Consider the following 21,726-nt stretch of genomic DNA (forward strand, 5'->3'; position numbering starts at 1 on the left):
GTCATTGGCGTCTTATTGTACCCTAATGAAATCTTCCTTCCAGAAAGATAAATAGATCCAGCCAGCATGGCTCGGTTGTATTGTGGGTTGCTAGGCAGCCAGGGGACCATAAAACTTTTTTGACGGTCCATAACATGGGGGAACAAAGTCCTTTTACGATCGTACATCCTTATCCGAAATAAATTAGACTGAAATAATGTCAAATAGGCGACATAATTTTTTTAAAAGATTCTCGAAATAAAAATCTGCGAGCTTGCTTTGAAATTTTTCGATAATATTCGTAACCGGATGCAAAATATTATTATCACAAAATATTTGTATTAAAAAAAAAAAAAGATTGCCATCGAAGTAGCGTATCGAGTATTTTTAGAAACGAGTATTCCGCAGAAGCTCTAGAGCAAAGGACGGTGCAAAAACTCGCCGTCCTTGAATTCCATCAGGGCGCATATGTGCAATTTCTTTGGCTGTAACATATTTTGACGTAGGATCGACATATTGATAGATGGCTATAGATATCATTGAAATAATATCGAATAACGTAAGGTTCAAATATAAAAGACTTATAGAAAATAAGAAAATATATTTTTTTTCCATTTCTCTCTTAAGTTTTCCTTCCTTCATTAATAGCTCTCGATTATAAATTACCTATAACTGTTTGTAAAATTTTTATATTACACAGACTAATCACGTTTCTAAGCGTAATAATAACTTTATTTATTATTTAATAGCTGAAGCGCTACTCGATGACTCGGCAATTAATGTGGAAATTTCCTGGATATAGCTCGGCTCTCCCTTAACAAGTTTTTCCTCCTCTATACTCTTCTCCTCACTTTTGAGATCCGTTACGGATAATGTGTCTTCCTGAGATGATGTATCTGACACTTTAAAGGATGATTTTCTTATTAAGCCCAACGCATCGAATCATACGTTAAAATAAACATATTACAAAATAACTTACAGTCGGTTTTAAGATCGTTATCATCTATCTCGCCCTTTTCATAACTGAAATTTTCGTCCGAACTTTCCTCCTCGGTGCCGAAATGTATGTACGACATTGTGCATACGAGCATTATGAAAAACAAATTTGTACCAATGCCAATACAGGCTGATAGAATGGGCCAATAAAACATCCAGTAACGTAATCCCGACAAGTGAGCATTTATCATGAGATTGGCGGAGTAAAATTCTATATGTCGTGATTGAATCTCAATAAAAATAATTGTTACCGGATGACTCTGAAATATTTGAAATTCATCTCGATATTAAAGATCTCGATAATAACATCTCGATATTAAAGATCGCTTGTAAAACTATAAACTATAAGTTGTATTTTTAAAATCCTGCCAAGACTCTCTTACCTGATCCTCCTCAAAGTTGCCAAACAATTCGAGAACAACGTCTTGCTTCTCCTCAACACTTCCGAAAATCATCATAGGTGAAAATGTGAGAGTTGTAAGCGTATGTAACAGCGTGCTGCGGTAATGTAACATAGCTGGTTTGCACGTGTGGTCCACGAGGTATCCGTCACGACTTCGCAATTGCGCACAAACCATAAACATACCTTGAGACAAAAAATTAACTTTCGATCGTGACATTCTTATAGACAGAAACGATTACACATCTATGATTGGAAACTTTACCGAGCTCTTTGTTCGCTGGTGATTCTGGCATCTCTAGATGTAGATTTACTTTGTACGGCTGACCTACCATCAAAAGCTGCTGTTTCTTGGTCAGCTGCACATGGGCTTGTGGAAAACTGCAAATTCCTTTCTTCTCGTCGCACGATCTAAATATCGAGATTTAAATTTGGTTATTATTTAATATAACTTAGTACTGTTTATCACAATTTAATTTAATTATCTTTATCTTTTATAGAAACAAACTTTATTAAATGTTCTACTGTTGAATTTCTATATAGACGAATGAAAGTTTGTGTAACAGGAGTCATTGTAACTCCCTAGAAAAACAATCAATATCATATATACTAGTACTGATGTATTCTACTCCATTTTTTATCAATATGATTATGTTGACGATTTAGTAGCGAACTTTAGACTTTGACACCTTTGGAAAGCATGACGCGCCTGAGCATTACCGCTGTCATTATCATATATTTTTTGAAACGTAAATAGAACAGAATAACAAGTGAAACTTACTTGAATTGTAAATGCACGGGACGCACGTACGACATGCTGGGCATGTAGGAGTAATAAAAGACCGTGTAAAGGAATATCGACAGCCAAACTATGAAGACAGTGCTAACGACGATGACACCACCGCGAAAAACTGTGTCTCTGGCAGACTGCACGCTCTGCCTGGTGGTCTTCCGCACGTTGAACCATCTCCTACCGATCTCACGTATCAATCTCGAGATCAACATTTTGCACAATTGCTCCCAAAAACGCGCGCCAAACGTTTTTACGTTTTGGAAGACGTCAGCTATGCGCCCGACAGTTTGATATTACATAACGACGAATCAAATACCTATTGAATTGTTAATTTCTTTGCATAATCTCACTGTGTTGTGTTAATATGCTAATGTTGTCAGCCGGCGTTGCTCCGAGATCGAAAAATTGTCGAGTACGCGATCACACGAGACAAGACTGAGGGGATCGAGTGGCGTCGACTCAACAATGTTCGGCATCGCCAGCTGATAACGGACCGAGTATCTCCGAGACTACGTGGATATCAGCAAGATATTTTGCTCCACGGCGCTCGGAGGATCCGCTAAGGTTATGTGCAAAATGAATGTAAACATGATTTGACGAGCGCGTGAACCGTATGTGCATTACGATCCTGTAGATGCTGTAGAGGTCGAGAATTCCCACTCGAGTCTATTCTGATTCTTCCTTTTTCCCAAAGAATAGTCTTTATAGATGGCGTAAGCATTTTGTGACCCAGCTGGGCTAGTTAAAATATAATGAAAAAAAACATTGCAATGATTAGAAATTGCGAAATTGCGACTTCCATCGCGTTAAATTCTGACATTTTATTGATTTATAAGTTTGGATTTTTGCATTTCGAACCTTCGGACACAAAATTCTTTGTCTTTAAAATTTTAGTTAGTGTCACCTTTTATCAGATTGTGTTTTGCTGATTCTGATATTGATACTTTGACAGTCTTTGAAAATTTAAATTTTGTCGGAAGGTTTTTTTTTAATGTCAATAATTACAAAATATCAATAATTAATGTACAGTCGATAATGATCCTGCCAACTTTACGGACCATAGATAATTATCCATGCCACTCGTATTTACCAACAGAAATTTTCCAACACAATACGCGATTTTTAGCTTTTATGTTTTGTTAAATAGATAATAAATAGATATTAATTTTGTTAATAAATAGATATATCTTAATAAATAAATCTTAATAAATAGATTCATTTAAAAAATTAGTATCTATTATTATTATATTAATGTAGTTAAATTAATATATTAATATAATAATGTAAAAATTCATTATTTTCCGCAATTGTCAGCCTATTACAGAAATTATTTTTTACAACACTCTGTGTATTGTAAAAATTCGATATTTTATGCAATTGTCAGTTTATTCTAAATTCATGTATTTACCCTCTTTACATTTATGTCAAGTTTCAATAAAATATGAATTTTCGAGTTCGCGAGGTTCCCTTGTTAGTGAATTGAAAATTTTAAATTTGCAATTTATTATTTTGATGAAAAATTTTTCAGAATTTTATTACGACTTTTTAGAAATACTATATCGAGAAAGTCTACGTCTATCTTTCCAAGTTTTTTCATATGAGGCGGATTCCGAGTATCATATGAAGTGAACATTTTTGTGCTACTTTTTTAAAGTGTTATTTTACATAATTTCTGTTTTAAATTCAAAATAAAATTAATTTTTATTTAGAATTAATACGCAGTTCTGAAACGAAATAATGCACCCAGATAATTTGCAAGTAATTTTCAAATAGTTTTTATTAATTTTTTTAGAGAAGATTTTTAAGGAACCTTGGAAATAATCTTTAGTTTTTCTTATACATACATATTTAATTTCGGATAAATATGTAGAAAGGAGGAAAACTGAGGAGCAGATGACATCTCTTTTGAATTCAAGGACGCAATTATCCACGAGAAGTCATGCATGAGAATTAGAAAGCGTCACGATAATGACGCTATGCAATTTTATTTTTGTCTTTAACTGTACATTATATCGGTAAGTAGCTTACGCTATTTATTACACCTGCACATTGCCCATAAACTAACCGACAATACTTATTTACGCGTTTAAGATTTCATCGTAATGGTTTTTTGAATTCTCGATCTCATCCGACACGATTTTTTGACTCGTCATCTTTTTATTGTCTGGCGAATAACAGCGAAACAGAGCTTCCTCCTCCCGAAAATAACTTCGCAACTGATCCAGCTTCATGCTGTGCGCTTCTGAAAATTAAAACGATCAATATTAATGTACAATATTGATATTTACCAAGTTAGTCTTCTATGAAGATTCTAATTCATAAAACGTGTTGTCGCCGATATCTCGACGCTATTTGCCGTTGCGCAATGTGTACTTACTGTGAAGGTTTGCGACATAGTCCAATTCCCCACCAAAGTCCTTCGGTAGACATTCGGGCGGTATATGAGGATACACGTCGGAGACGTCACCCGTGTAAAGGTGAAGCTACGAAGGCGAGTGACGAAAGTTAAAGTCAATTAACTTGTAAACCTCCGACGTGACTGCACGTGTCGGATGCATATGAGACCATAAATGTCAACGTATTCATAATGTTAATAGAAGTGCACAATTCACGCGTACAAATGCATGCATAGATATTTGATTATGTATAATACCGGTTCTTCTCAAATGAATCGATTAAATTAAAATTTGATAGTCGAAAAAAGCATGGCGATTGAGAAATTTTCCAGCAAAATAAAATGTAATTAACTCACTTTGTTAATAAATAGATGTTTTATCTTATTCGCAAAGAAATTTTTCTTATAGTTCCATTAATTTTGATCTTTTTGTCAAAGTGATGCATGTATCGGTCGAAAATTAGAAGTCAATTTACCATTTCGTAAAACTCTCGCTTCATGAACGGTTTAATAAGCGCGAGCACCTTATCCATGAACCAGACTGCGTTCAGCACGTGCATGGCTTTGAGTCTCACCGGCATGGCTTCCTGCAGGTACTCGAAGAACCTGCGGATGCTGTTTATCGACAGTTTGGGCAAGTGACCGAGTCTCACGCCGTTCATGTCGAAGAGAAATATGTACCCGGGCGAGCAGCCGTTCGTGTAAAGGCTCCCGTCGATAGACATCAGCAGCAGCTTGATGCCGTCGTTGAATACGTACTGGGACGGCCGTGAATCCGCCAGCCGATGAAAAATTATCCGATTACCGTCTCGATCGGGTTTGGGAAGCGTCACAAATTCCCTACAAACTCCCACAGTGAGTGAAACTTTTTTTTATTATATTGTAACTTTTATAATAATAAATATATAAATATTGCAATTATTTTATAACTTATTAAAAGTTTAATAATTGTATCTAAAAGAACAAGAGTAGTATATTAGAATACTAGAACAAGAGTTGTATATTCAATTTCTCTGCTTTACATAACAACGGAATTTTTGGGCTGAACGAAATGAGAAGTGAGGAATAATTTAATTAACGCTGAGTACAAACGTTATTAAAATCCGTCTTTGCGAGAGCTAGAAAAGGCAAGAAAGTAAAAGTAAAAGGATCCTCCTCGATCATAGCAGGATCGCGATGGTACCAAATGGAACATGCCGTAGTTGTGCAACGTGGAAAAATTGCAGCGATAAAGATACCTAATGCGACCGTATTAGGTATCTTTATCGCTGCAATTTTTGCAAGGTACTATTGGCAGCCAGGCGCACAATTTGTATGCGCAGTATAGAATGGAGGGCAAAATGGATTGAAAGAGAAGAAGGCTTTGATCGGGGCAGAAAATCGTTCTTTGTCCATGTTGCAATCATCGCATCGGAAAACAAGCGTATCGAATAATACGTTCGTTAAGATGATCGTGTCGAATCGACGAACTCGACTCGCATAAATGAACGTTAAAGATTTGTTCGGGTTACCACCGCGATTTCCCATATCAACGTGAAAACTGTACATGCGTGACACGAGATAGATAAAACTCCCCTTTACTTGGGAAACAAAGCTTTTCTTTCACGTTATTTAATCTTTAGTTAAGCTACAAAGGTTTATCTATACATATTTAAGCGTACATACAAGGTTTTTAAAGAGTGTTGCAGATAGTCGAGGCTGATATCTCTATCACTAAAGAATTCCGGGACCGTGACTCGCATTTTGTAATAAATGTCCATGCATCGTTTCGTCGCTTCCATGTCGAAGTAACAACTGTGCGCGAATAACGCCAATTGCTCCTCGGGAATTTTGGGAAGGCCTCGATCTTTCGCCCATTTTTGCAGATTCTCCAAAAGCTCGTCCGTGATCTCCGGATACATTTTTCGCGATTCGTCAATCGTGTGACCGAACTTCATCCTACGAAAAAAAAAAAAAACCACAGATATAGTGTAACCATCCCATTAAACATTTTGTTGGAAGGAAACGATCTATTAAAATTAAAATAGCACGTTTGCCTTCTCAACGCGGCTGAAACGTGGTCCAGAAGTTTCCCGCGCGATGAAACTTTCACCACAAACGTAAGAGTCGTCGCTTACGAATAACTGGTATGTAATCTCGCTCGAGTGGCGTTACATTAATTACTTTTGCACGTTCTCAGGGACTAGAATTAAAATTGTTTCCAAAATTATATTTCATATTTCAAAAATAGTATTGTAGAGTACTCCAATTCATGTACTCCGATTGAATCTGCCAAGACATTAAATTGTGTTACGTATTATGTTGATAGAATTCCGGCAACAACCGAGTATGCTCCGCCGCTCTCAGTATAATTTTTGATTGAAAGCATAATGAAAATGTAAGAAAAAATTTTTGCTATGCAAACACAAAACATATTTGTATGTCAAGTTGACTTTAATATATTTTCATAATTTTAATTCTCGTCACGTGTTATACTGTACGGATTATTTTTTTACCTGAAGGAACGTTGTCTAAGATCGTGCTTGAAATCGATTTCTTCGCCAGGATTGATTAATCACGCATAGAATCTAATTTGCTTTTATTTTTCACGAAAGTGATATTGATGAATTTGATAACGCTCGATTTATGTAAACTTTTACAAATATTTTTTACAATTATCTGATTTTCTGCACCTTCTTTTGAATCACAATTAGATCGTTGAATTGTTTAAAGAACTTGTACTCAAAGTATTTTATTTGCACTAGGGAGTACACATTCAGCGATTGAACCGCGCGCGACTGCAGTTCGCGGTCTAACTCCGCACCAGCGGCGGTTGCATCGAATTATTGCAGCAGGCTCGCGCATAGTGAGGAAAAATACCTCTGCTTGCGTGTATTGAAACCGGTTGCGTTTCGACGTTACGTAATGAAAAAATAAACTGGTATAAGAAGAATGATGTTATAAAGCGTAAGCGCTTGTTGCACAAAAAGACCCTAAAATGAAAAATAAAATGTAGAAATAATAGAGATATTGTTTAAATTCAAAATAGAAATAGAAATTTTTTTATATTACAAAAAAAGATATATATATAATATACATACGATTTTATATATTTATATATTTTTTAGAGAAACGATTAAAACTTACACACACACACACACACACACACACACACACACACACATCTAAAAGTCTCTTAAATCGAAAAATAGTTTTATTTCTGGCAATTGACTATTTTAAAAATTATTTTATTTACAGGCTATGACTTGGGAAGAAATTTATGTAATTTAACTCGCTGGAGTCTGATAACTATGATCACCGAGATACATTTCACGGAGAGTGAAAAGTGTGAAAGGGAAAGCGCGTATATCGAGATTGGCGGATATCCTCAAACGTGCAATCTTCCGTTAAAATCGCACTGGCACAAGGCGGGGAGAAAGTTTTTTCTCGCCAGTAAACTATATTACGTATTTACGTAATTGTGATAATTATTGAAATTTACATTTATTTTTCCAAATTATTTTTACGAGCATTAATTAAAAATATATCAAAATTAATTTATTAAATTTGAAAAAATATATACGATCTGTTTATCTTCATTAAAAGTACAATATTTTACGCGACGTTTCTAATTGTTGATTATCAGTGAACGTTCGATTGGACAACGCAGCGATGCTGACGCGGCTCGTTTGATTAAGGGCAAATCGCGCGGTCCGGTGATCGATTCGAGCTTCAAATTACTCAATGGGGGAAGTGCAGGTATGCATCGAGCGGTGGCTATTGAAAATAAGAGAGTTTCGCTGTGTGGAGTATTGCACAAAAACATGCAAGTCTACTACTAACGTTGAACTCTTTATGCAAATTTTAATATTGATTATTGCAACGCTATTATATAATTTCTAAAAGGAATTTATACGGTCTTTCATCATCTTTAGAAGTTAGAGCTAATACTTTTTGAATATTTTAATTTTCAAACGAGATTTTATTTCGTAACGATAAGTATAATTTATATTTATAAAAAATTAAGAGAAAGTAAGAAGTTTCTATTCATCTACATTTCGATCAGATTGTACTATGCGAGAAAATGGGTCGTGGGAGTATCGCACCATCGGCTTTCATCCCTCGCTCTCTCATACAACTGGCTGATGAACGGTGATCAGGTAGCGCAAGGCTACCGACGAGAATGGGCACGTAGGGCACGCGGTCGCAAGGGCGGTGAGTAAGGGAGGATCGGCGGAGGGTGTGTTCGCCGGTGCTGCGCTGGCCGGAGAACAGGTACTCGCCGTAGGCGTCGTACGTTCATTGATAAGCGTATAACACCCCGTGCCTTAGACCCGATGACGTCAACGGACGCCTGCGCAGCGTCGCGTCAAGTCCTGAATCGCAGTGGCGGCCATCGGCGTCGCGACGTGGTCCAATTTTCTCGCCGCATCACACACACAAACACACACACACACACACACAACGGGACTCTCCCCTCTTACATGTGAACTTATTTAACCATATCTGTGATCAGAAGCATGACTGTTAAATGTAGACTATTATTTACGTATAGATAATTCTTTTAACGATGCGGCAACGTAACTGCAGGAAATTGCATTCTTGTTAGTCCGCGTGGCAATGTGCCAAGGCTCCCAACAATGCTTCATTACTTCTCCACCATTAACTGCATGCCGTCATTGAGTTAATAACGATAATTTTTTCAAGTAAATTAACATTCTTTTATGAATTTATTAAAATGTCTGAAACTATTACATTCTGTTGCGAAGAGTAAAAATTGAACGGAAGATGATGCAAATCTTCGCCGATTGATATAACCAACGGTAACGTAATCATCTTATGAGATTTTCAACTGGCATGAAGAATACTTTGAAATTGCTACGGGGGCGAAGTTGGTACGTTCCTGATGATACGGCAAGATCGTTTTAGACCGCGAGGGAGGTACTGTCGTCTCTTCCGCACGGAGAAATTTTGGACAGCCGTACATGCGTGCAACGCCGCGTTAAAATTAGACTATTTCTTTGAATCTCGAATTCCCTCCTTTCTCTCGCTCTGTGTCATTCCACATTGACTTATTCGCCCACGAGAGAAAAATCGTGCGAGAAGAGAAAGTGCGACGAGTTAGAATGAAACGAATAGAAGGGAGTCGAGGAACAGAGCTAGATAAATGAAATAGATGTAGGCGGGAGGCAAAAGAGAGGGAGAGCAAACGGGGATGGAGAGTCGGTAGCGGGAGAGTTTGGTGAGGAGAGAGCGAGAGAGGGAAAAACAAAGAAAGAGAGGCAAGAGAGAAGGAGTGACAATGAGAGCGAGAGAGAGTAGAGATATCGTAGGATCACCTCTTGCGTATTGATTGGTCTTTTGTGAAAGCTACACCCCCATGTAGCCACGACGCGAACCATTTCGCCAAGTTACTAGACTTCCAGGGTATCGGCCACCAGGGTGGCGATGCCGCCATGTTTGGCACGGTCGATCGAACCCCTTTAACGCCGGGCGCGAATCATCGCGCGGCCGGTCGACTTCCCTCTCTCTTCCTCCTCGTCGCCGCTGATAATATCGCGAGCGAGCCGAAGCGACGAGGGAGGCAAGCAAGGGGGGAGAAGGACCACTTTCCATTCCCCCAGGTAAGGGAAGATCGTGCGACGGACTCCGGCGATACAGCGACTCTATATCGGTATCGATCGCGAGTGACCCATATCTGGTGGTGACGGGAGCTCCTACCCTCCTATCCTCCCAATTCCCCCGGTCGCCTTTCCAACCACCCCTTCGACGCTTCTCGCGCGCGTCCTGGCGCGCGCGTTTGCCCTCTCCGCGCGCACCACCCCCGTCCGCCTGCCTTCGTCCCTTGTACGTCGTACCGGAGGTACACCTCCGCCCCACGGGCCGTTGTACCCCCACCCAGCACCCCCTCCCCCCGACAGCGGCGAGCGACCACCACCATCACCCCCTACCCCCGACTCCAGCAGCCCTGCCTGCCTTCCACGGCCGAGCAGATCTTGGGGGTTGTACGGGATGATAGCCGAGTGAAAAAGCTTGGCGAGTACCGAGGAGAGTTCGCTCATCAGCAGCAGCAGCCCTGGCCTGCCACAATCCCTTCGATTCGGTCATCGTAAGTGTCGCGTCGATGAAGAGAGATAGAGTGGAAGCTGGTGCGAGTCAGGCACGAGTGTGAGGGTGAATGTGTGTGTGTGTGTGTGTGTGCGTGCGCGCGCGCGCGTGTGTGTGTGTGTGTGTGTGTGTGTGTGTGTGTGTGTGTGTGTGAGAGAGAGAGAGAGTGAGAGAACGAGCGACGGAGAGAGAAAGAGAGGATTGCTTGAAGGATGAAGTGTGCGAATAGAGGTAAAAGGAAACCTCGATTTCGACATCGTCGGTCCGACATCTGACGACCGAGCCATCGAAGAGGCGACAAGTGAATGAGTGTCACCGAACGCGAGCGGCACCTCCGAATGTATGCGAGACGTGTTCCTGGAAGTGAACTTTTTGTCTGGTCCGGTCGACCCACAAGCTTAGCAACGTGTCGAAGCTCACAGTGACAGTCTGTCGCGAAAAAGTGTCAGTGATAGGTACGAGGGTGGCAGCGACGACGACGACGGTAGCGGCAGCAGCGGCACCGGGACGACGGCGAACCAGTATGGCGGACGATAATCGTGGAGTGTCGGTGGTGTCGCCGCCACCACCACCGCCGTCGTCGTCGCTGCCGTCACCACCACCGCTGCTCGCGACAGTGGTTGCACTACGTGCCCGCCGTGCAGTGGTGTCCGGTGCGCACCGGGTGCACATGTACGCTACGTACCTTTCGCCCTTTAGTGAGATCAATAAGCAGTGCCGTGGCCACTCAAGTTGTGCCCCCGCCGGGAAAGTCGTTCCGTGTCTGGTGCTCCTCGTTCTCCCCGTTTCCAATCGCGCGCGTGGTCTTTCCTCCAACCCCGTCCTCCATCGCCACCGCTGTTTCTCTCGGCTGGTTGTTTTTCTGACTGGCAACTTTCGGCGACTTGCACGAGGCTCGATACTCGAGCCGCGCGTCGAGTGTCAAGGTGCCAAAGTGATCCGGAGGTGGACAGCCTCAGTCCGACTCGTCGTCGAGGGCTGGCTTTTAGTGACCAGAAGTGCAGTGTTTTAGCGGAACCTCTTTTTCTCGCTAACTCTTTGTTTCTCCTTGACTCTTCCACAAAGAGCGATCAAAGCGAGACTTCTTCTTCAGACTTTTTCACCTTCCACGAGTTTGACGAGAGTGCCTCTTTCCACTCGTTTATCTCGTCGTGTATCGGTCGTTATCTCGTCCGCCATCGAGGTATTCCTCAATATCGCGATCCGTCTGTTAACGTGTAACACTTCTCATCCGCATCTTGGATCGAATCGTTATCAGCCAGCACCCGGTAGGATTTCTTACCATCTCTTCTTATCGTCGCTTCTCCATCTTTCTTCATCTGTCTCGCTCTATGCTACTTTCGTACATTTCTTTCCATTTGCACACTCATTTTCAGTTATTTCGTTGCAACGAGGTTGCTTTTATCTATTTCCATAGCTTTGCTACGCTCCGTGTTGTTATCAGATTCATAAAATTTTGTGATATCGATTTCCCGCGGCGACGTGCTCTTCATAGCTAAACTAAGCATCCAAAAGTATCCCAAAGAACTCGTTCCATCAAAGAAATTTTCATTTTATTGCCGTATAACTGATCAGCATGTTTTACTCTGCAAAAAAGTTGTGAAAGAACTTTTTACGTCTGCAAAACAAATTCTTTTACGAACTTGAAAAATAAATATTTATTTGAATATTAAATATTTTAATCCGTAAATGCTCGTGCGACTTTTTTATGTGTTTTTACTTTTATTGATGATTTTGTTAATGAATAATTATAAACTACGACATGTTTTAAATATAAAAGAGTAATATTCGAACATTAAAAATTAACAAGAAATTTATATTTTTTAATATATTTTGCATGACCTGGAAATTGTAAAAATTCCCACAAATATTATTAAGTATCAAGGTTCGTCAAAAAATAGAATTCTTCTTCGTTTAATTGTGTTATTTATATTATTGATTCTAATCTCAATTACCATTGGTTAAAAATAATTTGTTATGTAACATATTTAATTAGTAAATTCATTTAGCTTGTATGTCAGTTTGAATCTCACATGAGTATTTACGGATTAATATGTGTAAGTGACAATGAATAGTGGATTATTCTTGCAAGTTTTTCTAATAAAAATTTTAGAATTTTTTGAAATTTTGTATGTATGTTTATATAACTCCGTTATTTAGACTCAACGCTTTCAATTGTTCAATCAACCTTAATCGGTCCACTTTCAACAATCGCTTCGAGGTACATTAAAGGGTTAACGAGCGAAAGAAATTCTGCGCTGCGAAGAACAAAGTAGCCATGAAGTAAGCGATAAGATGTATTTACTTAAGCCGCGAGAGCTGAACCGCGTGCGGCAGAATAAAATCGATAATTCGGCACTAATATAAGAGTCTGGTATTATAACTCGCGATGCGTGATAGAGGGATCGGGAACGGTTTTTCTATCATAAGAAAGATTTGATATTTTCTCTTGTGGAATTGCACTCGTTAATTTGCGATGACAAATATTCGCGTAATACACACGAACTTATCTTTAACTTTTTTTTTAATATTCTGTATGCACGCGCGAAGCTTTATTTTTTCACCACTCGGTTATTTCAGGACGTTATCGATTCTTTGATTCTCGTATCGTACTTCGTTTTATCACATTTTGTTCCTCTGTGTACATTGTAACAGCACCAATTGTCTGTCAACGCGTTCATGAACTTGCGTGGCAGAAAAGCGGATAATTTCCTGATCGTCGCTTTCATCGTGTCCGTTAGTGTCGGGAGAAAGAGAAACAAAGCGGGAGCATACACGGCAATTAAATAGTATCAGAGCATGGAAGCGTATAGAAAGGGAGAGAGAGAAAGAGAGAGAGTTGCCATTAAACGTATTAATAGGAAGGCGATGAAAGAGAAGGAAAATGAGAGGCTGCGTTTGGCGTAGATGTGTTCTCTTTGTGTTTCATTGTCAATGACACGGTGTGCGCGAATAATTTTTACAACGCTCTTACATCAATTATCGCATTTAATTCTATTGATAACAAACGTTTATTACAGATCATTTAATTTTTCTCATGTAGAACTTATAGATTCAATATATCTTTGTCGATATACATTTCTTTAATTCACGACTTTAAAATACTTAAAAATATTCGTGAAAAGTTCTTAAGATAAATGTTTCAGTGAACATGTTTCTACACTCAAAGAAAGAAATATTATTATTATTATTATTATTAATTATAAATGTGTTTTTTACAATATTAAAATTTAATAGTAATCTTTAAATACTTTACGTATAAAAATTATTTTAAAAAATAATTAATAAATTTGTAACACAACTAAATAAAGATTATGATAATGATTTTAAATTTGTTAAGAAATGTTACGTGTTTGTTAAAATAATATTTTTTGTATTAATTTATTAACAGTAAGAGCAAGTATTTAAGATACAATAAAGACAAGCGTTTTAAATTGTTTGTATATTAATTCACGCATATGTTTTAACATATGTTTATTATTTCGAGATAATTAAAAAATGTTTTGCATGTTAATAACTTTAGTTACATGTTTGGTTACTGAGACATTTACCTTATCTAATTTTTTGCAGGGTAAAACAACACTTTTCCCCTTGCGTGTTCTTTGCGCGTCGAACGTTAGATGACTGATGATACATTCGAATATCGTGTTAAAAAAAGTCACATTTGATCTTCGATGATCGGAGGTAGGAGGCAAGGAAAGGAGGGATAGTTAACCGAGTTCACTTTTATCTCGGTGTACAGACGTGGAGATAATCGGACGAGGGTGTGAAGCTCCACGATGCGCGTAAATCGCTAACTGAAGCTGCGAATAATAAGGCACGTGTCGCGCTCGTCGTAAACGCATACGTTAATGAGATTCTGTGACGGCGCATATGTGCGTGCATGTGCATGTATGTGTGTGTATATGTGTGTTTGTGTGGGTCTCAATCGCGGCAGCTTTTTCGTGTAAAAACCGCAGGTCGAGCAGCACTTGGCCGCACGCGACGCGTTAACACGAAATATCGCACTGTGCAACTCGCGCGCTGTAGTTAATACTCCCTGGCTGTGCCCGAGCCGGTGGTGTTAAAGTACGTGTTCGCGGTCGGTTGGACTCATTGTGGGCGCCAGCGATCGTCAACCATGAAGTCGCAAACCGGAGCGAGGGTTTCTACAGGATTACAAACTCGATCGAATTCTCCTCGTGCCGATACCTGTTGCCAATAATCGCGCCGATTGACTTTCTCACTTAACAGAGAACTTCTCGAAGTGAATTCAGCAGCAAGAGCAGCTCTTAAGGGGATATTCTAATCTAAAGCATGAAAAAGGTCGCTTTCTTTTGCGAATTTTTGTGAAGAAAACTGCTGTGCACAATTTCGTTTTCACTCTACTTATACATATCTTATAAATATCTATGAATTTTGATATAATCCATAAATGTTTGATGTTATGTAAATTTATGAACATTTTTTAAATTAATTTGGGCGATTTTCAAAAACTACTAAATTAATATCTACTTCAATTTTTTTACATATGTAAAATTTGTATTTGTTTATCCGAATTAATATTATTGCGATATTTATAAATTAATTTTTTTATACATATTAAATTAAAATTAATTTTGTTAAAGAACTGATACTTTGCTCAAAAAGAGGTGTTTAATTTTAAAATATTAAAATGTTTTATTTCTGTTCTTGTTTTTAAATACTCAAATAATAATACTTAAGTATTAAACAGTGTTTAAATTTAAAACACTAAAGCGGTTATAACTATTAGAGGTGCGCTTTTGTTTCAAGTAATATAAAAACTAATATATTTTATACATCTTACTTTGTAGATATTTACTAAATATGTAATACAAATAGATGTTTAAAAGTGTAGAAAAATATGTGAAGTGTTTTTTTTTTTTAATTTTCAAGGCCATTTTTTCGTTCTCTAGACTAAAATACCCTCTTAATGTGATAGTTGATTCATGGAGCTGCCCTTTATTTGACAGACTGAAGAAAGCTTTTTTTAATAAAAAACGTGACCTTTAAATTAATATTTTATATTTATCTTTGAGGAAAAGGCTTACAAAAATACATCTAATTTAAAAGCATTCCGTAAAATAGATAAGAAGAAAATTAAATTGCTTGAGAATGACTTTATCAAATGAAGGACCAAATCAATGCAACCTAATTCGCGCTATATTTGGCTATACGATTTGGCTAGGACACACATTCCTCGCATTTCGTGGACTAACGACCACATCAATAATTTTTCTCTTTAAACATCCATCTCACGTTTCCTGAATCTGAAAATATAAGCTCGTAATGAGAGAGTTACTCCTGATTAATGAATTAAGAAATATTTTGCATACGTGCGTTTTCTCCTAGGGATGATCCCATATCTAACTAGGAATCAGCCGATTCGATGCAAAAGAACGCTGGTTCCCCTTAAACGCGAGATTCCCCCGTTTCCCGAGAGAGCTACGAGAACAAGTTCCGGTTCGTCCCCGAGGCGGGATACGCACGTGACAGGAGAAATAAAGAAAGAATCCCCCTTTACCCTGCAATAGAGTCGCACTGGTTAGTCGTGTGTGCGGGATCGTCGTCGTGTGGTGCGCGGCGCGGCTCGGCGGGCCGCGCAAAGGCCGCCCAATTAATTAAGATAGCTCCTAGACACACACGCTAGATCGATAGGGACCGGCCGCGATAAAGACTGGCGAGGGTCTCAGACTTCAGGGATGTTGCAGTGCTGTGGTGTTGGAGGTGGCGCTTCCACGGCACCTCAGGCTCCGCAGCTGCACGGTACCGGATCCGCTGTCGGGGCTACCACCTCCACGAGAACCACCATCATGCAGGACGCAGTTCTCGAATCCATCCTGGAGGTGAGAGAAACATCGAGTTGCTTTATATTCATTAGCAATCAATATGACAAAACAAAATTGCATGCCTTTCTATTTTTAGAATTCTATTTTAAGAATTTATTATCTCGATTTATTTCCTTCGCGTCTCATTCCTTTATTTTGAGAAAAATTATTAATTGTTTATTAACGATTACTTAATTTCTGATTAAATAAAATCTTTTGAAATAATTGTAAAAAATTAAAAAAATTTTTTGTTTTATTTTATTTTATTCGGGTAAGACTTCTGCGTCTTATTTTTTTTTTATCGGGAAAAACCAAGTTATTTTAAGTCTGCGGAAAAGTATCTTCGGCGAAGGATGTTAATTTGCAGTTGCCAAAGATGAAAGATCCCGCGTGACAAGTAACGAATTCGCGAAACGCGTGCTTGCGCTGTGTCGCGAATTGAAAGTCCTTGAAATTAAACAGATTACGTGGAAAGGTAATATGCATGTAATCAATACGCACACGTAGCCATATACGCACATATACACACGCGTGTTTGCGCGCGCGAAAGTTACGTGTAAACCACCGACAATGAAAATGCGGCCCGTGAAAAGCTCTCTTTCATTCTCGACCGACACTCGATAAAGCGTACGTAATATGAAAAACAAAAGTTTTTATTAATGCATTCCGGCGGTAACGATTGCTCCGCTTCTCCGGGGGAGACTTTTAATTCGCGGCTTTGCCACGCGTTAAATAAACTGCTTAAACTTTGTTAATGACTGTAATTTATGTCCTCCTGTACGGTACCGTGACGGTGCGGACTTCGAAGCGGATTCCCCGGAAATCTGTACGCGGAAAATTAATACTGACCCGACAGAAGTTCGATCTGTCGCAATTGAGATAATTGAGCAATTAATTTCGCGAAGTGGTAAGCAATTTTACGGATTATAAAGCGATCGGCGTCGCGCCGGCTAATGATAAAAAAGCTATTAAAGAGGAGATGTCGAAGGAAATGTGATCCATCCGTATGTCTTATTTTTTTCCTAATACCATTTTTTTCTACATGAGATTTCTACGTAATTCTAAATTACATTAGTTCGATCACAAAAGCTTCTCTTTCCCTTCTTTTTGTCATTACGAACGTGACATTCTTGCGCATTCAATTGTACATCGCTTTGGATTATTAAAACCAAAGTTTTTTGCGAAATTAATTTCTTTCCTTTTTTATCTTGTCTCCACCCACGCGAGAGACATTAAATAACTCTATGAAATTACATTAAAGTCTACTATAAAACTTACTTATTAAACTGCAAAGTATCATGTATATAAATTGCTTAAAGACTCCTGCACTGTAATGTGGAGTCATTCCTTATTTGTATATGATATATGATCTATGAAGTGTACATTGCAATTAAATTTTATTTTTAGTCATCAAGCGTTTATAAAAGTACTTAAACATTTATCTTGCATATAATTTCACTGCGTGATTTAGAACAATAAAATCGCATGTATAATGTAGTCATCACTAATCGAGACGTCGGCGCAACCTTAGCAAATCGCTGTCGTATGTCGTATTTACATAACGTCATACAGGTCACGCGCTGAAAAATATCTTCTGTTTATTGGATATTAACGAATTTATTTATGATGCTAATAATCATAATGATTGATTATTTCAGCAAATGCGGGAGACGGAAGCCCAGCGAGCGGAGCTGGAAAGGCAGCATGCGGACGCACAGAACCAGTTGCGGGAGAAGATAGCAGGACGCTATCAAGGTCCCGAATCGGTCGAAGCGTTGCAGTCGAAGATCCGGGAGCTCGAGAAGAAGACCGAGCTGCAGATGGTCAAGCACGAGGAGCTGTCGTTGGAACTGACCAGCTTAAGACGTGCACGTAGCAGAGGACCGGGGCACGTAGTAGGGCTCGTCACGTCCGCGAACGTCCCGACGTCTACTTGGCCGCCGGCCGGCTCCGAAATTGATAGAATCATTGCAAAGATCGAACAGGACAATAGGTATGCGGAATGAGCGAATGTGAATCTTTTCAATTGTGAGAAATCGGTTCTGTGAACTCACCAAAGTACAACAGTTACCGCCCTTTCTTGCATATTTAAGTATAAACGCATCTCAGTTTCTATAGATGTTAGTTCTTTTAACTGTGTTATTTGTAAGTGAATCTTGCACAGATTTTTTATTAGTTAAAATAAATTTAGTGCCGGCAGAATATTGCACGAATTGGACCACTCGCGCGGCACGATAACCACACAACAACCCTCGGCTACGCAAGGCATCCTTAGGTCCAGCTCAGAAAATCTTCCCAATCTCGGTCAGCATCAGCATCCACCTCATCCACACGCTCTCAACCTGGGAATGCCTACTCAAATGGGCCACGTACGTAATCCGTTTGCATAATATTGTACAATATTACACAATTTTTCTTTATTGATACTATTACTCTTTATTGATACTAAAAAAGACGGAAAGAAATTTGACATCAATTTTAACAAGTATAATTCTTTCAATAACAACTTTTTTATCGCAATTTCTGTGTTAATACTTTTTCTGTTTCCAGCGTATTGTTGATTATTGATAAGATTTATTCAAACAGTACGCAGGTTCACCAATGCCATTAACGCCGATGATGCCTGGTTGTCCTCCATTGACCCCGAATGGACCACCATATCACTACAGCGAACCGATTCCGCCAGCACCGTCACTCTCTAGTAGTCAGTCGCAGCCCGCTTTCCAACAGAAAATTCAACAGTACCAGCAGCAACAACAGTCGCAGCATGAGATATCGAGTTCCCATTCTCAAAGCGTTCTACCATCCCAACAAAAACAAACGCACACTTCACACTTTACAAGCAATCAATATCAGGAGAGCTATCCACACACGCAAACGTATCAGCAACCGCTTCAGCAACAGCAACAACCGCAGCAGCAACAACCGCAACAGCAGCAACAGCATCCGGCCTCGACCACGTACCTGACATCGGCCAGCCAGAGCGTAATACCTCACTATACACAGCCTGCCCAGACTGCCCAGAATTATCAGTTGAATGGGAGTCAACAGGTGTGTATCGTTAATTATTCAATCATGATTACTTTCTTATAAACAGGTAAACGAAGTAATGGATTCTTGGAGGCCTATAGATAGAACGAACAGGACTGTTTTCAGTATACAGTTTACCAAATATTTATCTAGAATGGATTTCAACACTTAGAAATTAATGTTGATTCAAGCATCGCGATTTTTTATAAAGAGTATACCTGCTTTTAATCTTTTTCTTCTATAATATCATTAATATTAAAAGTTAAAAAAAATTTATAAGGATTAATTTGTTTCGCGCGTAGGCAACTACATATCCTAGTTTGTCCATGGCCTCACATCCAAACGGAACATACAGCACGGGCGCGACCACTTACAACACCCAGTTGGCGCATCATAACTACACCGGGCCACAAACAAACATCCCGCAGACAACGCTGTCCTCGCTGCCGCTGTATTCTACCACTTTTCATTCCACCCTCGGGGGACTCACGAGCGTACCCCAGTCCGTTCTTCCTTACTCCACCGGTCAGAGCACTTTTGCTACCAGTGGATCGACATACTCCACTACCGTCGGGACCAACGCTTTCGGGACGTCGGGCGTAAGCTCAGGTTAGAATCGTATTAACACACATTAAAAGATTATTTTTATTCCAAAATTTTTAAAAAAGTAACAATAAAAAACTTTTACATTTTAGAAAAATAAGCTATAACATTATCACAATAAATTTTCTAGTATTTTTTATATTTTTTATATTCTGTACTTATGCAGGTACTAGTTCGGGAGGCCTGTTACAAGCAATAGGCGATCCTCTACAAGCGATGCAGCAACTCTCCGCCCAGTCGCAGGCAAATCAGCTTCAGCAGCAGGCTATTATCCAGCAGATTCAGCAGAGCTTGCGTGCCAGTTCGCCGACCGCACCCGGTACCGTGACCGGCCATCATTTTCTCGGCCCTAGGCAAATGCCGAAGATCCCCACAAGTATACTAACGAATCCTCTGGACCGGCTGACCAACACCGAGGACATTATATCCGAGGGTCAAGTGGACATGCTGGACGTGCCTGGCAAGGGCAGATGTTACGTTTACATAGCTCGTTTCAGCTATGAGCCGTTCCAACACTCGCCGAACGCGAATCCGGAAGCAGAACTACCGGTCCAAGGTGGCGATTACCTCTTGGTCTGGGGCCAACCCGACGAGGACGGCTTTCTGGACGCGGAGACGCTCGATGGTAGACGCGGTCTAGTGCCAGCTAACTTCGTGCAGAAGTTGGTAGGCGACGATCTGCTAGAATTCCATCAAGCCGTTCTCGGCCTCAGGGACGTAGACGATTCCGTCTCGACGAATATTCCTCAAGTGAGCAATTTGAGAGCTAACGAGATACTTAACGAACCGCGCTTGCATCCCACTTGCATTTATATCTCTGCGACAAATGGGATTAATGTTATTTTTGATATTATTATTGATTAAAACTTTATTTATAGAGAGTGTTGAGTGGATAAAAATAATAATTGTAATTTAATCTATTTCTAGTGCTATCTACAAGATATTGATTTAGAATTAGCCGCATTAGAAGAAGGAAATCGGAATCGTCAAGCAGAACTAACCGCATACGCGGAACTTGACAATATCGCGGAGGAAGATGAGCAGGAACCGCCAGGTTAGTATTCTTTACCAATTTCCATAAATTTCCAAAAATTTGCGTAATGCATGTTTTTAACACTGAATTAAATAATATAGAAAGATCTACTCTCACAATCCAGTAAATATGTAGTATACATGGTACTTGGATCATTACCTCTAGAAAAAACCAAATCCGCTTTTAGCAATGTGTTTGAAACGTTTTCTTGAGGTTTCTCTAAAATAACGCGATCCATGAAACTATAAAAATTATTCCCTAGAAAAAAAATCTTGTTTTCATGATTTGTCGATTCTGCTTGATGTGTGCGCATGTATGTTTAATTTCCTACCCTAATAAAAATATCCTAAGAGACAATACCAAATTATCCTCGGTGTGTTCCTGTAGCTTCTTCCTTTGCATTATTTGTCACATGTTGATAATTCGGAACAAGAGGTCTATAGACGTCACACAGTAAACGTTCACGCCTGAATCCCGGTTTTCACGGAGTGAATATTCACGAAATAAAATGGGGAACACAGAGAAAACCGAATCCGTTGCACTGTGTTAAGTGTTGGCTGGATTTAGGCTGGCTTAAAGAGA

General features: G+C 39.4%; 3 protein-coding genes across 30 annotated transcripts in view; 1 reads left to right on the top strand and 2 right to left on the bottom strand.

Moving 5' to 3' along the window:
• Positions 1-560: 560 nt before the first annotated feature.
• On the bottom strand, positions 561-2,380 carry LOC105829488 (seipin). 2 transcript variants are annotated; one of them, XM_012668374.2, is made up of 5 exons: positions 2,157-2,380; positions 1,641-1,786; positions 1,359-1,561; positions 959-1,235; positions 561-881 (listed from the first exon to the last, which is right to left on the bottom strand). In XM_012668374.2, the coding sequence occupies exons 1-5, from the start codon at positions 2,378-2,380 to the stop codon at positions 718-720; spliced, it is 1,014 nt and encodes a 337-aa protein (XP_012523828.1). In that variant the 3' UTR covers positions 561-717. The 2 variants fall into 2 exon arrangements, with proteins under 2 accessions (XP_012523828.1, XP_036148956.1); XM_036293063.1 differs by lacking the exon at positions 2,157-2,380 and adding an exon at positions 1,884-2,024.
• A 1,728-nt stretch (positions 2,381-4,108) lies between these two features.
• On the bottom strand, positions 4,109-11,465 carry LOC105829486 (alpha-tocopherol transfer protein). 5 transcript variants are annotated; one of them, XM_036293225.1, is made up of 6 exons: positions 10,894-11,017; positions 7,059-7,535; positions 6,229-6,501; positions 5,040-5,403; positions 4,546-4,651; positions 4,109-4,410 (listed from the first exon to the last, which is right to left on the bottom strand). In XM_036293225.1, exons 3-6 carry the CDS (start codon positions 6,498-6,500, stop codon positions 4,247-4,249), a joined length of 906 nt encoding a protein of 301 aa, XP_036149118.1. In that variant the 5' UTR covers position 6,501; positions 7,059-7,535; positions 10,894-11,017; the 3' UTR covers positions 4,109-4,246. The 5 variants fall into 5 exon arrangements, with proteins under 5 accessions (XP_036149118.1, XP_012523827.1, XP_012523824.1 ...); XM_012668373.3 differs by lacking the exons at positions 7,059-7,535; positions 10,894-11,017 and adding an exon at positions 11,336-11,465; XM_012668370.3 differs by lacking the exon at positions 7,059-7,535 and having other exon boundaries at positions 10,894-11,015.
• LOC105829483 (RIMS-binding protein 2) overlaps positions 5,400-21,726 on the top strand; it is a 30,479-nt gene continuing 14,152 nt past the window's right edge. For 8 of the 23 annotated variants that reach the window (XM_036293207.1, XM_036293209.1, XM_036293211.1 and 5 more), the window contains exons 1-8: positions 9,984-10,166; positions 16,362-16,496; positions 18,137-18,471; positions 18,670-18,847; positions 19,065-19,529; positions 19,811-20,117; positions 20,278-20,861; positions 21,039-21,165. In XM_036293207.1, coding sequence (XP_036149100.1) covers positions 9,999-10,166; positions 16,362-16,496; positions 18,137-18,471; positions 18,670-18,847; positions 19,065-19,529; positions 19,811-20,117; positions 20,278-20,861; positions 21,039-21,165 — 2,299 coding nt within the window. In that variant the 5' untranslated portion in view covers positions 9,984-9,998. Of the gene's footprint in view, positions 5,419-9,983; positions 10,167-10,200; positions 10,652-10,968; positions 11,106-11,745; positions 11,919-14,220; positions 14,956-16,002; positions 16,497-18,136; positions 18,472-18,669; positions 18,848-19,064; positions 19,530-19,810; positions 20,118-20,277; positions 20,862-21,038; positions 21,166-21,726 lie in introns of those variants that run through there. The other 15 variants (XM_036293214.1, XM_028193945.2, XM_028193944.2 and 12 more) reach the window with 15 other exon arrangements.

The sequence above is a fragment of the Monomorium pharaonis genome, chromosome 10, assembly GCF_013373865.1.
Source record: "Monomorium pharaonis isolate MP-MQ-018 chromosome 10, ASM1337386v2, whole genome shotgun sequence".
Lineage (NCBI taxonomy): Eukaryota > Metazoa > Arthropoda > Insecta > Hymenoptera > Formicidae > Monomorium > Monomorium pharaonis.